Genomic DNA, 16,382 nt, shown 5'->3' with positions numbered 1-16,382 from the left:
TAAGGTCTGGATGAGTGCTAAAGGGTCATGGACACATGTGCCCACAGTACCCGGAGTGCTGTGTCCAGTTCTGGAACCCCCAACATACCTGAGTCTCCGTGGAGACTTCTCCAGGCTGAACAACTCTAACTCTCTCAGCCTGGCCTTTGACACTGTCCCCCACAACATCCTTCTCTCTAAATTGGAGAGATATGGATTTGATGGGTGGACGGTAAGGTGGATAAGAAACTGATTGGATGGTCATATTGAAAGAGTAGTGGTCAGTGGCTCAAAGTCCAGATGGAGATCCGTGACCAGTGGTGTCCCTCAGGTGTCCCTACTGGGACCAGTGCTGTTTAATATCTTCATGAATGATATTGACAGCGAGTTTGAGTGCACCTTCAGCAAGTTTGCAGATGACACTAAGCTGAGTGGTGCAGTTGCCACACCGGAAGGGCGGGATGTCATCCAGAGGCACCTGGACAGACTGGAGAAGTGGGGCTGGGAGAACCTCATGAGGTTCAACAAGGCCAAGTCCTACACCTGGGTCAGAGCTATCCCTGATTTCAATACAGGCTGGGGGATTACATGATTGAGAGCAGCCCTGAGGAGAAGAACTTGGGGTGCTGGTCGATGAGAAGCTCGACATGAGCCAGCAACGTGCGCTCACAGCCCAGGAACCAACCGTATCCTGGGCTGCATCCAAAGCAGCGTGGCCAGCAAGGCAAGGGAAGCGATTCTGCCCCTCTATTCCTCTCTTGTGAGACCTCATCTGGAGTATTGTGTCCAGTTCTGGAATCCTCAACATAAGAAGGAGATGGAGCAGTTGGAACAGGTTCAGAGGAGGCTACAAAGATGATCAGAAGGCTGGAACATCCTGCTATGGGGAGAGAGTTGGGGTTGTTCAGCCTGGAGAAAGCTCCAAGGAGACCTTGTAGCGACTTTCCAGTACCTGAAGAGGCTACAAGAAGGCTGGGGAGGGGCTGTTCATAAAGGCTTGTGGTGACAGCACAAGGGGAAACGGCTGTAAACTGGAGAGAGGCAGAGTTAGACTGGACATGAGGATGAATTTCTTCACTATGAGGGTGGGGAGGCCCTGGCCCAGGTTGCCCAGAGCAGTGGTGGCTGCCCCATCCCTGGAGGGGTTCCAGGCCAGGTTGGATGGGGCTTGGAGCCCCTGATCCAGTGGGAGGTGTCCCTGCCCATGGCTGGGGTGGGACTGGATGGGCTTTGAGTCCCTTCACACCCCCATTCTGTGGTCGATGCGCTCCTCCCACCCATAGGGGGCGCTGTGCCCGCCGGCTGCACGTGGCCTCGCGCCGCGCATGCGAAGCGCGAAAGGCGCGGGGAGGGGGCTGGGGGGGCGGGAGGTGAGCGGAGACCGCTCTCCGCTCACCTCCCGCCCCTCTCCCCCCACTACTGGCGATGCGCATGCGCGGCGGCCGCGTGCCGGCGGGGGGGGCCGGGCGGCGCATGCGCAGAGGCCGCGGGCGGGTGGCGGCGGCGGCGGCGGAGGGGAATTAAAATGGAAGATGAGGAGGTGGCCGAGAGCTGGGAGGAGGCGGCCGATAGCGGGGTGAGAGCGGTTGCTGGGGGAAGGGGGGGAGCCGGGGAGGCGTGGGTTGGGGCGGCGAGGGGGGCGGCCAAGAGAGGGCTGGGCGTCTTAAAGGGCTCGCGGCCTCGCTCGTTGGGGGGCAGCACGGCCTGCGCTGGGCAGCCTGGGCCAGGGCATACCCGCCCTCACAGCAAACACTTCTCCCTAAGATCTCATCTCAAACTCCCTTCTTGCAGCTGAAAACCGTCCCCCTCGTCTTATCCGAGCACTCCCTGATTCAGAGCCTCTCCCCAGCTTTCCTGGAGCCCCTTTTAGCACTGGAAGCTGCTTTAAGGTCTCCCCACAGTCTTCTCTTTCCCTGGAGCTGCTCTCAGTACTTGGAAGCCTCCGGGAATAACGCTGCTGGGTTGTAGAATGGGTTACGGAATGTGCCTACTAATCATAGAATCATGGAATGGTTTGGGTCGGAAGGGACCTCAAAGCCCATCCAGTCCCACCCCAGCCATGGGCAGGGACCCCTCCCACTGGATCAGGGGCTCCGAGCCCCATCCAACCTGGCCTGGAACCCCTCCAGGGATGGGGCAGCCACCACTGCTCTGGGCAACCGGGGCCAGGGCCTCCCCACCCTTACAGTGAAGAATTTCTTACTAGCATCTCATCTACATCTTACCCCTTCAATTTAAAGCTATTTCCCCTCCTCTATCACTCCAGGACCTTGTAAAATGTCTCTCCTCCGTGTAGGCCCCCTTCAGGTCCTAGGAAGGGACTATAAGGTCTCCCTGGAGCCGACAAAACTGCTTGGAAACATGCGGTTCTGCCCCGAGGTTCTCCTCAGCCTCCAAACCCCTTCCCTTTCTCCCTTCTGGCTGTCGGCAGGGCAGCAGCTTGGTTGTATCCGAGCCCCAAACAAAGCTTCCCCAGGCAGGGACCATGCGGTCGGGATGGGGCGCTGCCCTCCTATGCTGAGGGGCTTTGACAAACCATCCCACCTCGGCCTCTGTTGGACCTGGCAGGGTCTCTGTTGGAAGCAAGTGGCGGTGTTGCCTCCGTGTAGCAGGAGAACCGTGGGTGCGTGTAACAGCCCATCCTGCCCTTTCCTCGAGGTGAAAGTGCTGCTTCCTTAGGACGGAACACGAGGAGGCTTCGCAGGGCCTCGTGCAGCTTCCAGCGTTGAGGCTGAGCTTCTTGCTTGCTTTTAATCACCAGTTTGGTAGCTGAAGTTTTCATCACGTCTGTCATGCTCTCACTTCTGCGTGTGATATTTGTGAAATAACATCATTATTTTAGCAGAAGTGTGGGTGGGTGGCTGCGGGATATTTACAGCAGTGTGACGAGAGAGGAAACCATCTCTGCCCGGCAAACCCCTGGTTTAATAAGCTCATCAGGCTTGTTAACGACCAGAGGGCAGAAGGACTTCGTAACAATGACTCAGTGAGAAGGCCGAATTTGATTCTGGGCAGGAGATTGGGTTACCGCAGGCCAGAAAAGGGGAACAAAATAGAGCCTGTAACTCAATGCCCTCGCCAAGCAGCGCAGAGATGCCAGCGGCAGGCTGGCAGCCCGAGCCAAGCACTCGCCCTCTCCTCTTGCCAATGCCGCCACACTGGTCATAGGAAGCCTCACAGCAGGCAGTGGAGTTAATTCCGGCGCTCGTGAAATCATTCCATGAAGGGGCATAGCTGATGTCCTGGGAGCTGCTGATAGCTGGGGCCTTGAGTAATGGTTTAAAATTGTAGGGCTGCTCACATCCCAGCCACCGGTTGTCCTTCCTCACTGTCCTTGTACCTGTTAGTTGCTCTTTTAAAGCCCCTAGAAGGAAAAATCTCTGTCACCTGTCCTTTGGCACATCCTCTCCCTGTCCATGCTGCCGGGAGTTTGTGTTCATGAACTTGGTGGTGCTTGTGCTGCTGAGCAGAGAGATTTCTTGAGGAGTCACCACCACGCTTGCAGCTGCTTGTGCAGTTGTCAGGGCTTTGAGTGTCTGCAAAAGCAGTTGGAGCAACGTGAAGAGCGAGCTGTCTGTGGCAGGAGCTCCTCTTACGTGAGAGAAGAGACGGGAGCTGCCCTCTGGCATCTGTTGAGGTTTAGAAAGGTCATTTCCAGACCCTGTCCGGCAGGAAGGAGACCCGCTGCTGCTGCTGGTGGCCACAGGAAGTGAAAAGCTGAGCGGGATGGAGCACTGGAGAGTGCAGCCTCGTTTATTTGTGGACAGAATGGATGCTGGTGCAGGCAGGGAGTGCGGGTTCTCCGTACTGGTACAGAAATCAAAGCTCCCCGGGGTAGGCAAGTTGAGAAAAGAGGAAGAGAGGGCAGGAAGAGGCTCTGCTGCAGAGCAGGCGGTGTGACAGGCTTGCTCGTTGGCAGTTGAAAGAGAGTTTGGGTTTGCCTGCTGGTGAGAGGAAGAGCGATGCACAGGAGAAGCGAATGAGCCAGCCTGGTCCTGTCATCACAGGGGGATTTGCCTTAGGAGAAATCCTGACTGCCCCATCCCTGGAGGTGTCCAAGGTCAGGTTGGATGGGGCTCTGAGCACCTTGATCCAGTGGGAGGTGTCCCTGCCCATGGCTGGCGGTGTAACTGGATGGGCTTTGAGGTCCCTTCCAACCCAAACCGTTGTGTGGTTCCCCCTTTATCTTATTTGATGTGGGTCCGTGGCGGCACGAGGTGGATCCTGATGGAAAGGCATGAGAGCTGTGGTCAGCACTCAAGGCAGGAGAACTCCTAGGTGCTGAGGAGCAGCTTTAAACCCACTCCTGATGCTTCACACAGTTGAGAACCGAGTCATTATTTGTTTCAGGCCCTTCAGCATGTTGTTGAGGAAACAGAGATGTAGCAAGAGATCCCTGATGGGCTTTGGGATACATTGCCTGCTTCCCGGTGTTTCATTTTTCAATCATCCACCCAGAGGATGTTCTTTGGGACAGGAAATACAGCAGGATTTCGATGCTGGCCTGTTTTCTGTGTGCAGTTTTTGGTGTTAGGCTGTGAGCTGGTTGCTCAAGGCCTTAAAGAAGGTGGGCAGCACTTCCAGGCTGAGCGGATGCTATTGCCTCCTCGTTATATCACCTCATTTATCTCTTCCAGACCTGCTTTCTGAAACAGGCAGTGCTAAAGTCTCTGGAAAAAACCTGACACAGACTTTCTTCTTTGGTTTGGTCGGTGAAGGAGCAGTAAAACTGATCCTTGGGCGTTTTTTTGGTGTTTAATGTGGCTTCTGTTTGTCTTTTATTTCTCTCTGTCATCAGAATCGCCCAGTGTTTGCCACAAAAAGGAGCAGCTCCCTGGGTACCTGCACCCCTGAATGACCATGTGCCGAGAAGGTGCCCTCTGCTCTGGCAGCATCACCTCCCCGGGCGTTCTGCTGGCGCAGTGGTGTTAATGCTGGCGTGGCAGAACTCTACGGGGCCTCCAGAGCTGCTCTAATTGCTATCTAATTAAACCTTCAAAATGGCTGTGAAACAGGGAAGTTTTGCTTGCCTGTGAGTTACAGATGGCAAATCAGCACGTGAATAATGAGTGAGTTGTCAAAGTTAGGAGTAAGGATTGAAGAACCAGGCTTCCGTGGCCCAGGCTGGGTCAGTAAAAGAATGGTTTGGGTCGGAAGGGACCTCAAAGCCCATCCAGTTCCACCGCCCTGCCATGGGCAGGGACACCTCCCACTGGATCAGGTTAGTAAATGACTTAATGCATGGCTCGTTTTCCCTTTGTGTGGCCATGCTGGCTTTAGGGGAGAGGAAAATAAAAAATGAGAAGTCTATTTGTGACGCCCGAACCTATTTACCTGGCTAAACTAATAATTAAAGGTCAGGTGGGAAGTTGAGCTCCAGGTCTGGAGCGGCAGCCCTGTGTCCAGAGTCACAGGGAATCCGCAGCCCTGAACTGATACTCTTGATTGCTTGTTCCTTCGCTAACTCGAATTTGAGCGTCTTCTTAATTAGTGACTTATTACAAGTTGGAATCTGTGTAGATAAGCATTAGCCTGGTGACCCAAAATAGATTTTTTTTCTAGAAAAAAAAGTGATCTTGTGTGTGTTTTATTTGTTTTTCACCTCAGCCTCCTTGGTGGTGCTTAAAACTTGCTGTGTCCCAGCCCAGAGTCCGGGTTCTGTGGTTCAACTGCGCCAGCAGAAAGAGAACCCCCCGATCACCTGATAGTGACTGCTTGTGGGGGTGTTGGCCATCCAGCAGGGGTGACTGAGCTTTGTCCCTTGTCTGTGGGGATGGGGATCATCACCGGCTTGTGACCCTTCCCTTGAGGTTTGCAAGCCCCTCCTGTTCCCACTGTCTCCAAACAGGTTGACATCTGAGCGGTGGAGAGGGCTTCACCAGGCAGTCACTGCTCTTAAAGATTTGAGCTGGTATCGCTTTGAGTTGCTAAACGTGATCAAAGTACAGAGCAGTCAAAGCGTGCAACACTGCGACCTCCGCCTGCTGACTGCTCGGGCCGTCAGGACAGGGTGACGGGGCAGTGGCACGTGGGAACTGTGCGGATAACCACAGGGTTTGCTGTTGGAAGAAGGGCTGTGAGGATGGGCTTTTGTAGAACACTTCCTAAAAGTTTGCTCTAGGTATTTGTATTTGGCCAAAAAGATCCTGAAACTGGGAAATTCAAGTGTCTGTTCCTGCTGCTCAGTGTTGTTTGGTGGGGAAAGTGATGTTTGTAGGTTGGAAATGAACAAGCACCTTAATATTTGATCTTGGAGGTCTTTTCCAACCTTAATGGCTCTGTGGTTCTATGGCTCTACACCATGGAGCGAGTGAAGCAAGTTCTGCCTGGTTCTGATCGCATCGCGGATCTTGGCAAGCAGCCTAACAATATTCCAGAAGGATTTAGACTGTGCGCTCAGACTTGTTGGGTAAATTTTGAGTCTCTCCAATGCAGGGATAGGAGTTGGACTTGACGATCCATGTGGGTCCCTTCCAACTCAGGTCATTCTGTGGTTTGGGGATCTGTGCGTGCTGATGAACGCCATGCAGGGGCCTGGGTGCCGAAGGGAAAAGGAGTCCTCTGGATTAACAGATCTAGCGATGCCATGGCAAAATGGTTTGGAAATATAGGCTTTTTCTAGGTTTTAGTCTTTAGGGGTGTCAATATATTCATTCTCTGGATCTCTAAGGATCTGCCAGCTGCCTGCCACGGGAAATGGGAAGGGAGAGAAGGATCTGCAGCCTTCCAAAATACTTTCCCCAGCTCCATAACAAGTCTATGCTGGGAATACCGTGTGGCGCCTGCCAGGCTTATTCCCAAAAATACTCCCGTGTCTTATTTCCCAGTATCGGAGCAGCCGAGAGCGTTATCTGCCGATGGAAGATGTGAACACCAGAGCACAAAGGCCTCTGCGGCTTTCTGGAGTACCGTCCCCTGCTGGGATTTAACGGGAGTGAAGTAACTTGAAGAATTAATTAATAGAGCAGTCTGATTCCCAATAGCCTTAGGAACTGAAACCTTCCCATAATTAATAGAAGATTAATTTATCAGGTAGCTAACGAGGAGTCAGCTGGGAGGTATCTTAACGTTATCTCATTCTGCTCTTGCTGGACGGTGTGTTTGGAAGAAGCAAGTCAGCCTCTGCAGCTGTGAACCCTTAGGTGCCCACGGATGTCTTTGGGACACCCACTCTCCTCCCCCCCCCCCCCCTCCTCCGGTTAAACCCTGTTTTTCCCTAAAAAAGGGCCTTGAAGTTTATCTCCTGCCTTTTATGAAATGCCAGAGTCCCTGACAGTGCTTTTAATAAGCAGACAAGGTTTTGTTTTTAGTACTGGTGTGGGAGGATGCAACTCTGGCCCGAATTCCCTCTCTGCGGGTTTGATCTTACACGTTATTTGAATGAGCAAGGGCAGAAGGTTGTGTTGAGGAACAATCTCCAGTAGGTACAGCACAGAACACTATCAATCGTTCTCTAGAGCTGCGTGTTTGAAATGTTACCAGATTTCCAGGAAAGCATGGCTTCCTCAGGGATGATCCTGTGCTCAGGGTGTCTCATAGAGTCACAGAATGTCCTGAGCTGGAAGGACCATCGAGTGCCACTCCTGACCCTGCACAGAACACCCCAACATTCACACCGTGGGGCTGAGGGCATTGGCCAGGCGCTTCTGGAATATTGTCAGGCTCAGTGCTGTGACTGCTTCCTTGGGAGCTGTTCCCATGCTCCACCACTCTTTGGGGGAAGAACCTTTTCTTGTTGTCCAACCTAACCCTCCCCTGGCATCTTCCTGCTGTTCCCTCCGGTCCAGAGAGAAGAGCTCAGCGCCTGCTCCTCCTCTCCTAGTGAGGAAACTGCAGATCACGATGAGTCTCCCCTCAGTCTCCTTCGTGCTGAACAGACCCAGTGACTTCAGCCGCTCCTCACACTCCTCCTGTCCAAACCCTTCCCCGGCTCCGTGCCCTCCTCTGGATGCTCTCCAGCACCTTTAGACCCTTTTTATCCTGTGGCGCCCAAAGCTGCCCCCAGAGCTCAAGGTGGGGCCGCCCCAGTGCGGAGCAGAGTGGGACAATCCCCTCCCTTGCCTGGCTGGCGATGCCGTGCTGGATGCACCCAGGACACGGTCGCCTTTTGGCTGCCAGGGCCTTGCTGGCTCGTGTTCCACTTGCCCTCAGCAGAACGCCCCAATCCCTTGCCACAGGGCTGCTTTCCAGACCCTTGCTCCCCAGGCTGTGTGGGCACCCACAGTTCTGTGTCTGGGGTTCAAAATCTGGCACGTTTCCTTGTTAAACTTCGTGCAGCTGGTGATTGTCCAGCTCTCCGATCTGTCCAGATCCCTCCTAGCACAAGGGATTTGTCGGAAGCACAGGTCTCTGCCTTCTTTCAAACATTCAGTTGTGGTTGCTTGCTAAACTGGAAATAAAAAGTAGCCAGCAATTATCTTGTTACTCCTTCCCCCTTATCAGCAGAGCTTAGAGCTGCTGCTGTTTAGTCTGTTCAGAGAGACTTTGCTGGCAGCAGTGGGAAGGAGGACGCTTTGTACGTGTCCGACACAGTACAGTTATTCCAACAAAGTTCTTTAGGCAGCAGCTCAGGCCTCTCCACTTCGTGATGTGCTGGAGAACCGCATTTGCTTAGGAACGTGGACCCCGCATGAAACTGCGAGACGACTTCTGTTGGGGCATCCCTTCCTGAAGGGCACGTTTCTGGTGTGGCGGGGCAGCATCCATCCTCGTGTGGAGAGGCTCTGGATCAGGCAGTGCAGAGATAGGAGTAGGGGAACAGTTTTGAGCTGGAACGGGGGAGATTGAGGTGAGATCTTAGGCAGAAATGTTTTGCTGTGAGGGTGGGGAGGCCCTGGCCCAGGTTGCCCAGAGCAGTGGTGGCTGTCGCGTCCCTGGAGGGGTTCCAGGCCAGGTTGGATGGGGCTTGGAGCCCCTGATCCAGTGGGAGGTGTCCCTGCCCGTGGCAGGGGGTGGAACTGGATGGGCTTTGAGGTCTCTTCCAACCCAAACCAATCCATGATTCCATGAGAATTATTATTTGTGTCAGTGGGCTCTTGCGTAGAACGACCCCACAGGAGCCTGAGGCTTGGTGTCGCAGTGTCTGACTGCTTTTCAGGAGGTGTTTTATGGATCCTTTTAGGCATTCCTGTTTCTCTCGGGGTTAAAGGGTGGGAAGGATGGCTGTGATGGGACTGGAGTTCCATTTCCATTACATCCTCATCTACAAATGCGGCTTAAATGTCAAAGAACAGTGTCTTCTTTGCGCTGTTTGTTTGGGTCCTTTTTAGTACCTAGACATAATAGCACTAAAAATAGCTTGCTGAGATTCTTCGCTAATCTTTGGGGTGGGTGTTTTGAAAGGAGTGCAAAGGAGACTTAGTTTTCCATTATATAAATAAGCTTGTTTGGGAAATGAAGGCTGGAAGAGCCTCCTAAGAAGGTTAATGCCTGGTTTTGGTAGGGTACGACCTGCCCAGCTGCTGGGGACGTGCAGCGATGTCCCCAAATGCTGAGTGTGATTGCCTCTACTCTGAGTCTTTGGGGCGGTTGTAGCGCTGCTGGCACTTGCCCGCTAAGTCATCTCCTAATTTTATCTCGTTGCCCACACGGCTCGGTGACAGCGTGACATAGCAGCGGAGAGGGAATGACATCAGCAGTCTGTGCAGAGCGGCAGCAGGGATTTTTGTTGTTAAGAACGAGCCATGGCAAGGTGTTTCTGCTCCTCAAGCTCATAAATTCGTGTAGTATGATCCCGGTCACGAAGTGCTTGTGGTGTGAGGCTGCTAATGTCTTGGCTTGTTTCTGCAGGGCGATAAAGCGCTGCCTGTTTGAATTTGCAACGCTCTCCACATTCAGACACCTCCATACCTGCAGTTCCAACCACAGGAGATTTAAACAGCAGGAGTTTATGATGCTGAGAACAGACAGGATCAGTGCCCGTGTCGGAAAGCAAACAGCTTCTAATGCATCAGAGCTGTGCGTGAGCTGGGGAGCTGCTTTTGTACCCAGCCGTCCCCTCTGAACACAGAGGGAGACTCTTTCCACCTGGGAGTTCAGTAGATGTCTGGAAGCAGCCAGGATTCCCTCAGCAGCACTGGGAATTGTGAGGGTGGCGTATGGCTGACAGTTGTTTGGATGGGGTGGGAGCGATACATGTTTATTTGGTGAGGATGATTGTTCTATGTTACTCTGCCAGGGTTCCTACGTGTGGCAAAAGCCTCATGTTTTGGAGAGCACGCAGCAGTTTGAGCAGTCGCTGGTGCTGTAGCTGAGGGGATGTTTTAGCTGACCATTACTTTGCGAGGAGCAAGTGTTGAGCCTGCACACGGCAGCTCGTGAGCCAGGGCCGTGCGTGTTCGCTCCACGACCGCTGGCAGTCGCGGAGGGACGAGAGGCAAACATACCAAGTACTTGGCAAGAAGTGGTCTGGACATGAGTAGGGAGGAGCGAAACAGGCTGGAAAAGGGCTGGTTTGGGTGTTGGATGGCAGGGTTTGAAGGATCACTTGGAATAAGTTTGTGTGTGTTGAGTGAATTAAAGAACTCTGGTTTGTTCTGGTAAGGGGAAGCTGCGGGCTCTGCCATCAGAGGATACAGTTGGGAAACACTGCATATGTGAGGGTGTGAAGAGCTGGCCGGCAGTGCTCAGCGCCAGGGTGACGGGTGTGTTAATCAGTGTTTTCCAGCTGCTGAGGTCAAACTGACACTTTGCAATTACAGGATCTCCTGGTCTGATGTACGGACCGTGACGTTAGCCCCAGGACTGGCCTGCAAAGCCACCAGGAATGTAGAAAGGTGGCTTTTGTCAGAGACCTCTCTCCTCTGCTGAGAAAGAGGGCGAAGTGGAGGCTTCCTCGTGGCTTCCGTGTGGCTTGCCAGGCTGCTGTGCCTCGTGGTCCTCGCTGTGGGCTGTCGAGCTTGTTGGCCCTGGTCGAGTGCTCAGCGCTGAGGTTCTGACTTGCGGCTGGCTCTGTAGTTGCTGCGTGGTGCCAAGCACTCTCAACTGAGTTGCGATGCTGTTGAGTGAGCTCTACCCCTCTTCCTGTCCTCTCTCTTCCCTGTACACTGAAGTATTTAATAAGGGCGATTTAAGGACACTCCCTTCTAGTCTGCCACTTGCAGGAGGCCCCAGGGAAGCTCAGTTAACTACTTCAGTTAGGAAAAGTATTTTAGAAACTGTTGTAGCCAGATGTAGCCTCTTCTGGCCTAGTGCGGGCAGATGAGGTGACTCCTTCCCCTTAATTTGACTTTCATTGTTTGTTGCCAGCTGCTCTAAAACCTCTTCATCCTTGCCCGGATATCAGTTTCCCTGTTCCCAGCCGGCTATTCATCCGTCTTTGTGGGCAGGAGGCAGCTGATGGATGTTTTCTCTGTCCACCTGAGCAGCACTGGGATGGGATTTGCCTCCCAGTCCACCTGAAGAGGAAGGAAGCTACAGGTGTGTTTGCCATTGGTGGGAGGCTCTGGCTGTGACCTGGCCTTCAGCTCCATGCCATCTGAATCATGGAATGGTTTGGGTTGGAAAGGACCTCAAAGCCCACCCAATTCCAACCCCCTGCCATGGGCAGGGACACCTCCCACTGGATCAGGGGCTCCAAGCCCCATCCAACCTGGCCTTGAACCCCTCCAGGGATGGGGCAGCCACCACTGCTCTGGGCAACCTGGGCCAGGGCCTCCCCACCCTCATGGTGAAGAATTTCTTCCTAATGTCTCGTCTAAATCTTCTCCCTTCCAATTTAAAACCATTCCCCCTCGTCCTGTCACTCCAGGCCCATGGGAAAAAGCCCCTCCCCAGCTTTTCTGGAGCCCTTTTCAGCACTGGAAACTGCTCTGAGGTCTCCCTGCAGCCTTCTCTTCTCCAGGCTGAACAACCCCAGCTCTCAGCCTGTCATCACAGAAAAGGTGCTCTAGCCCTTGGGTCATCTCTGTGGCCTCCTCTGGACTCATTGCAACAGCTCCATCTCCTTATGCTGGGGATTCCAGCACTGGACTCAGGGCTCCAGGTGGGTCTCACAAGAGAGGAGGGGCACAATCCCCTCCCTCCCTGCTGGTCCCATTGCTCTGGATGAGCCCAGGACATGTTTGGTTTCTGGGCTGTGAGCATGCGTTGCTGGCTCATGTTGAGCTTCTCCTCCCCCAGCTCCCCAAGTCCTTCTCCTCAGGGCTGCTGTCAATCACATCGTCTCCCACCCTGTATTGAAAGTGAGGATTGCCCTGATCCGGGTGTAGGACCTTGCACTCGACCTTGTTGACTCTCATGAGGTTCAACAGTGAAGTCCCTCACTGGTTTTGTTCTTACCAATCATATTCCTGTACAGAGTTAGGTGGGAAATTCAACCTCCCACCCACTGTTTACCTTCCCGAAACAGTTCTGGATGGAGGTGACTGTGGGCTCTTGGCCCGTGTAGCTGCATGACCAAGAGCAAACACTGTGGTTTGGTATCTTGTAGCGACTTGTGTTCATTTCCTGCTCACTGAGGCATCGGGGAATCACTGTGCAAACCAGTTCCTTCACCGGGTTGCGCCTGCTTTGGTTTTTGACAGCAGGGTAGGCTCTGCTGGCAGCAAGCTTTCAGTGTAGTTAAGCAAACTGACCTGAAAAGTAGAGCAGCTGCATTCTGCCAGAAGCTTGGAATTTCCTTCAGGATTGCCTGTTATCGGCTGCTGGAACTAGGACATGCGCGGGTAGGGTTTTTTATTGATGATTAAATAAAGACATCGCTGTTTCGGAGCTTCTTTGAATAGCATTGGCTGCCGTGAGGATCTAAAGACATCAGTGAGGCTGGGGCAGGTTACCTGAAGGCACTGGGGCTGGGAGCTGGCTTTGTTTTCCTATTTAGCAAAGTTTCTCTGTGTAATTGCTCCGCTTGCAAAACACAAACACTTTTGCTAAGGTAGGTGCAAGCCTTGGACAGAAGCTGCCATGCTTACAGCTACGCTCTCTTGGCACTTGGGAGTGATTAAATGGGTTGTGCTGCGACTGATGACTCGGCAGCTGTGTTGCAAAGGGAAGGAGAAGTGCAGAAAGGCTCGGCTCTGCCCCGGCGAGTCCTTGAGTGCACGTCGGGCAGGGCAGGAGCTGCGAAGGAAGGTTATTGCAGCAAGCAGCAGGAATGCGGCCCTGCCGGCCAGGCCTCCAAATGGCTCTGGGGCTGAGCTGAAATCGAGCGCATAGACTGATGCGCGTCACCTCAGCCGCCTGGTGCTTCTCTGCCCTCTGGTTTGGCGCTGGTTCCTGCTCGGATCTGGGGATACCTTTCTGCATATTCCTGTGGCTTTTTACCCTTCGCAGAGCTTTCTTGCCGGACGAAGTCATTAAAATGAACGATGAGCGCCTCGCAGCTGCCCTCTTGCCGCGATACGCACGGCCCGCAGCCTGCTGTAGGTGCACGGATGGCGGTGGAACAGTCGAAGTGGCTTTGCTCTCCTCCCCTGCTCACTTTTCTGACCATTTGCAGGTGGAGAGCCACGCTCTCCCTGCCCCCTTTGGAGCATTGCTGTACGGAAGAGGGACATCGAACGCAAGCGCGGGCAGGCTCGGCCTCCAGGAAGAGCCTTCAGGTTTTCATTCTTATCTCCTTCTTTTGCAGGAAATAGACCGACGGTTGGAAAAGAAGCTGAAGATCACGCAGAAGGAAAGGTAACGATGGGAAAACCCCTGATTTTCCTGAGCTGCTGTTGGATATCTGAAGGCCTGGGGAACAGGAACAGTGCGGAACAGCTTCGAACTGAGCAGGGAGCCTTGGGTTTGAGTTCAGAAATCTGTCACCGTGCCACTAGATGGCCCTTTAGATCCACAGCAGGGCAGCGGAGAAGCTTCTTGAGAGTGATTTTATTTCAGAGCTGGGGCTTCCAGACGGGGTACAGCTCCAGCTGTGGGGAAGGCATGTAAGAAAGACACCCAAAGGAAGAAATGGGTGAGTCAGGTGATCCCAGCTCATGGACCTGAACTGGCTTGCCGTGCCTTGCATCAGTGCAACAACTCTTTTCCTGCTTCCTTTGGACTGGAGCGGGGGTGCCTGGTGTTGTCTCCTAGCTGGAAAGTTTCTGATCGCTTCTGACAAGTCCTTTGTTGGTGTTTTTTCCCCTTTGATTCTTAGTCGGCCACGTAAAGAGCCATGGTATTGCTTCTCTGGGAGTTCTGCCCAGGGAAGGGACCATAAAGCAATTCAGATGGTGAGATGGGGGCCAAGGCTGACTCTGAGAAGTGAAGCAGAAGGCTGGGTATCCTGGCGAGAGGAGCCCTGGAAGTCCCACAGGGAATGGACTCAGGACGCCTATAACGATACTGTTGAAGGGAAGTGCTAAAACTCTTGCCCAATGTCTGCTTCCCATTCCTTCGGTTGCGTTTGATGGTGTTGGACGCAGCAGGGACTGGATTTCTGTCCCTGACTGAGCTAATCTGCAAACTTGCCTGCCGCTCTAGTTTAGGGTTCCAAATATAACGAGGTCTTTAGTTATTACAGGCTTCCTCTTAATCACGGGTATGACATCTGACTAAGAGGAATTCACACGGGGAGTGAAAAACATACTGCCCGTCACAAACAAGTACCAACTGAGTGTTTTTGTTTTTTTTCTTTTAAGCAGTAGAAAGTCAAAATCTCCTCCCAAAGTGCCGATAGTGATTCAGGACGACAGCCTTCCTGCAGGTCCACCCCCGCAGATCCGCATCCTGAAGAGGCCGACGACCAACGGTGTGCTGAGCAATCCCAACTCTGCCAGCAGACCGGCCTTCCCCGTGAAATCCCTGGCGCAGAGGGAGGCGGAGTACGCAGAAGCCAGGAAACGAATATTGGGCAGCGCGAGCCCTGAAGAAGAACAGGAGAAACCCATTCTAGATAGGTGAGGGAGAGGTGGGGCAGCTTTTTGTGCCGCAGCAGCTCTGCCTGCGCTCCTCACAAACATAGAGTCATGGAATGGTTTGGGTGGGAAGGGACCTTTAAAACCCATCCAGTTCCAATCTCTGCCAGGGACCCTTCCCACTGGATCAGGGGCTCCGAGCCCCATCTAAGCTGGCCTGGAGCCCCTCCAGGGATGGGACAGCCACCACTGCTCTGGGCAACCTGGGCCAGGGCCTCCCCACCCTCACAGGAGAACATTTCTCCCTAAGATCTCATCTCAATCTCCCCTCTTTCAGCTCCGAACTGTTCCCCTCATTCTCTCCATTCCCTCCCTGATCAAGAGCCTCTCCCAGCTCTCCTGGAGCCCTTTTCCCTTAAGCACTGTCCTGTCAGAGGGAGAGGAATGAGCTCCTTGAAGAGCAAAGTGAGGCTGGTAAGGAGAGAGGAAGGCTTTGTTAGCAGGCAGGGTGTCATAAATCCCCAATGCATGGGAGTTGAGGGAGGCGCCGATGCCTGTTACAGCCGTAAACATTAGTTCAGGCCCTTTGAAGGTTGTGCTGGGGACACAGAGGAGTGTGGGCAACCAGAGTTATCCTGGTGGGTAATATCCATGTCCTTGAGAGGCTTTTCGTGTAAGGGAGCTGCCTCCTGCGGCAGAAGAGTCGAGCTGAAGCGCTCTTAAATGAATGCAGGCTGTTGAAACACTCTGCATTTGCCTTTTTGTTTGCAGCGTGGGTCTCGGCTGCTCTTTGGAAAGAAAGGAAGCTCTGGTTCAATGTCGGTTGTGTTCCCTACCCCACGTAACAAACTGTGATGGTTTGTCCCATGGCAGTGTCTTCCCACCAAGGCGAGCAGGGAATATCCACGTTGCCTCCACCTCTGATCTCCTTTCTTCTTGCAGGCCGACGAGGATCTCCCAGCCAGAAGACATCAGGCAGCCCAATAATGTGATCAGGCAACCGCTGGGTCCCGATGGCTCACAAGGCTTCAAACAACGCAGATAAACGCGGGCGAGTGATGCTGCTGCGGAAGGCAGGGTCCGCCGCCACGGGTCGCGCTGCTGGGGCGGACAAACGGACTTGAGCAAAGGGAACTCCCTGGTTTCTTTGCACTGTGATCCCCTTTGCTCTGCCCACTGTGACCTTCAACCCCACGCACTGTGACCTCCCCTCTCCACCCACTGTGACCGGCAAACCGGGAAGGGCTGTCCTCGAGCCGCTGGGAAAGGAAAGGGGACGACGAGCGCAGGGGAAAAAGAACTCAAAGGGGTGCAGGGAGGCGTGCGTGTGCCGCGGGGGTTGGAGCTAGCGCCAGCAATAATGTTTGTACTCGGAACCTGGGATTTAGGGGAAAGGATGGGAAGCCTCCCCAGACGCGCATGTTGTTCTCATCACTTTACAAGCGAGTTCTGTTTCCAGGGATCTCTGTTTTATTTTTGTCCGTTTGTTTCCTGTGTATCAGCTCACAGAGTGCGTGGGAAGGGTTGGAACTCTTGGTTTTAGCGGAGAGAGGTGGCTTGGGGTTAGGAAAGGAGTTTCAATGAACTTCTGTGACTCTAATGGCTCTGCTTCGGCAAGCTCTT

The 16,382-nt window shown here is 53.5% G+C and overlaps 1 protein-coding gene across 4 annotated transcripts; it reads left to right on the top strand.

The window, feature by feature from the left end:
* The first annotated feature begins 1,446 nt into the window (after positions 1 to 1,446).
* Positions 1,447 to 15,840, top strand: SZRD1 (SUZ RNA binding domain containing 1). Of its 4 annotated transcripts, none has more exons than XM_054085516.1 (4): positions 1,447 to 1,555; positions 13,550 to 13,599; positions 14,547 to 14,801; positions 15,702 to 15,840. In XM_054085516.1, exons 1-4 carry the CDS (start codon positions 1,505 to 1,507, stop codon positions 15,802 to 15,804), a joined length of 459 nt encoding a protein of 152 aa, XP_053941491.1. In that variant the 5' UTR covers positions 1,447 to 1,504; the 3' UTR covers positions 15,805 to 15,840. The 4 variants fall into 4 exon arrangements, with proteins under 4 accessions (XP_053941491.1, XP_053941489.1, XP_053941488.1 ...); XM_054085514.1 differs by having other exon boundaries at positions 1,450 to 1,555; positions 14,544 to 14,801; XM_054085513.1 differs by lacking the exon at positions 1,447 to 1,555 and adding an exon at positions 11,508 to 13,340 and having other exon boundaries at positions 14,544 to 14,801.
* Positions 15,841 to 16,382: the final 542 nt, after the last annotated feature.

Source organism: Cuculus canorus, chromosome 21 (genome assembly GCF_017976375.1).
Source record: "Cuculus canorus isolate bCucCan1 chromosome 21, bCucCan1.pri, whole genome shotgun sequence".
NCBI classification, from domain to species: Eukaryota; Metazoa; Chordata; class Aves; order Cuculiformes; family Cuculidae; genus Cuculus; species Cuculus canorus.
The sequence above is the reverse complement of the archived record's forward strand: the minus strand, read 5'-3'. Positions and strand labels throughout refer to the sequence as shown.

Coding starts and splice junctions, on each gene's coding strand:
- SZRD1 (XM_054085513.1), top strand. CDS start 13,287: ATGAGCGCCTCGCAGCTGCCCTCTTGCCGCGATACGCACGGCCCGCAG. Junction 13,600..14,543: donor AAGATCACGCAGAAGGAAAG/GTAACGATGGGA, acceptor TTTTCTTTTAAG/CAGTAGAAAGTCAAAATCTC. Junction 14,802..15,701: donor GAGAAACCCATTCTAGATAG/GTGAGGGAGAGG, acceptor TTCTTCTTGCAG/GCCGACGAGGATCTCCCAGC.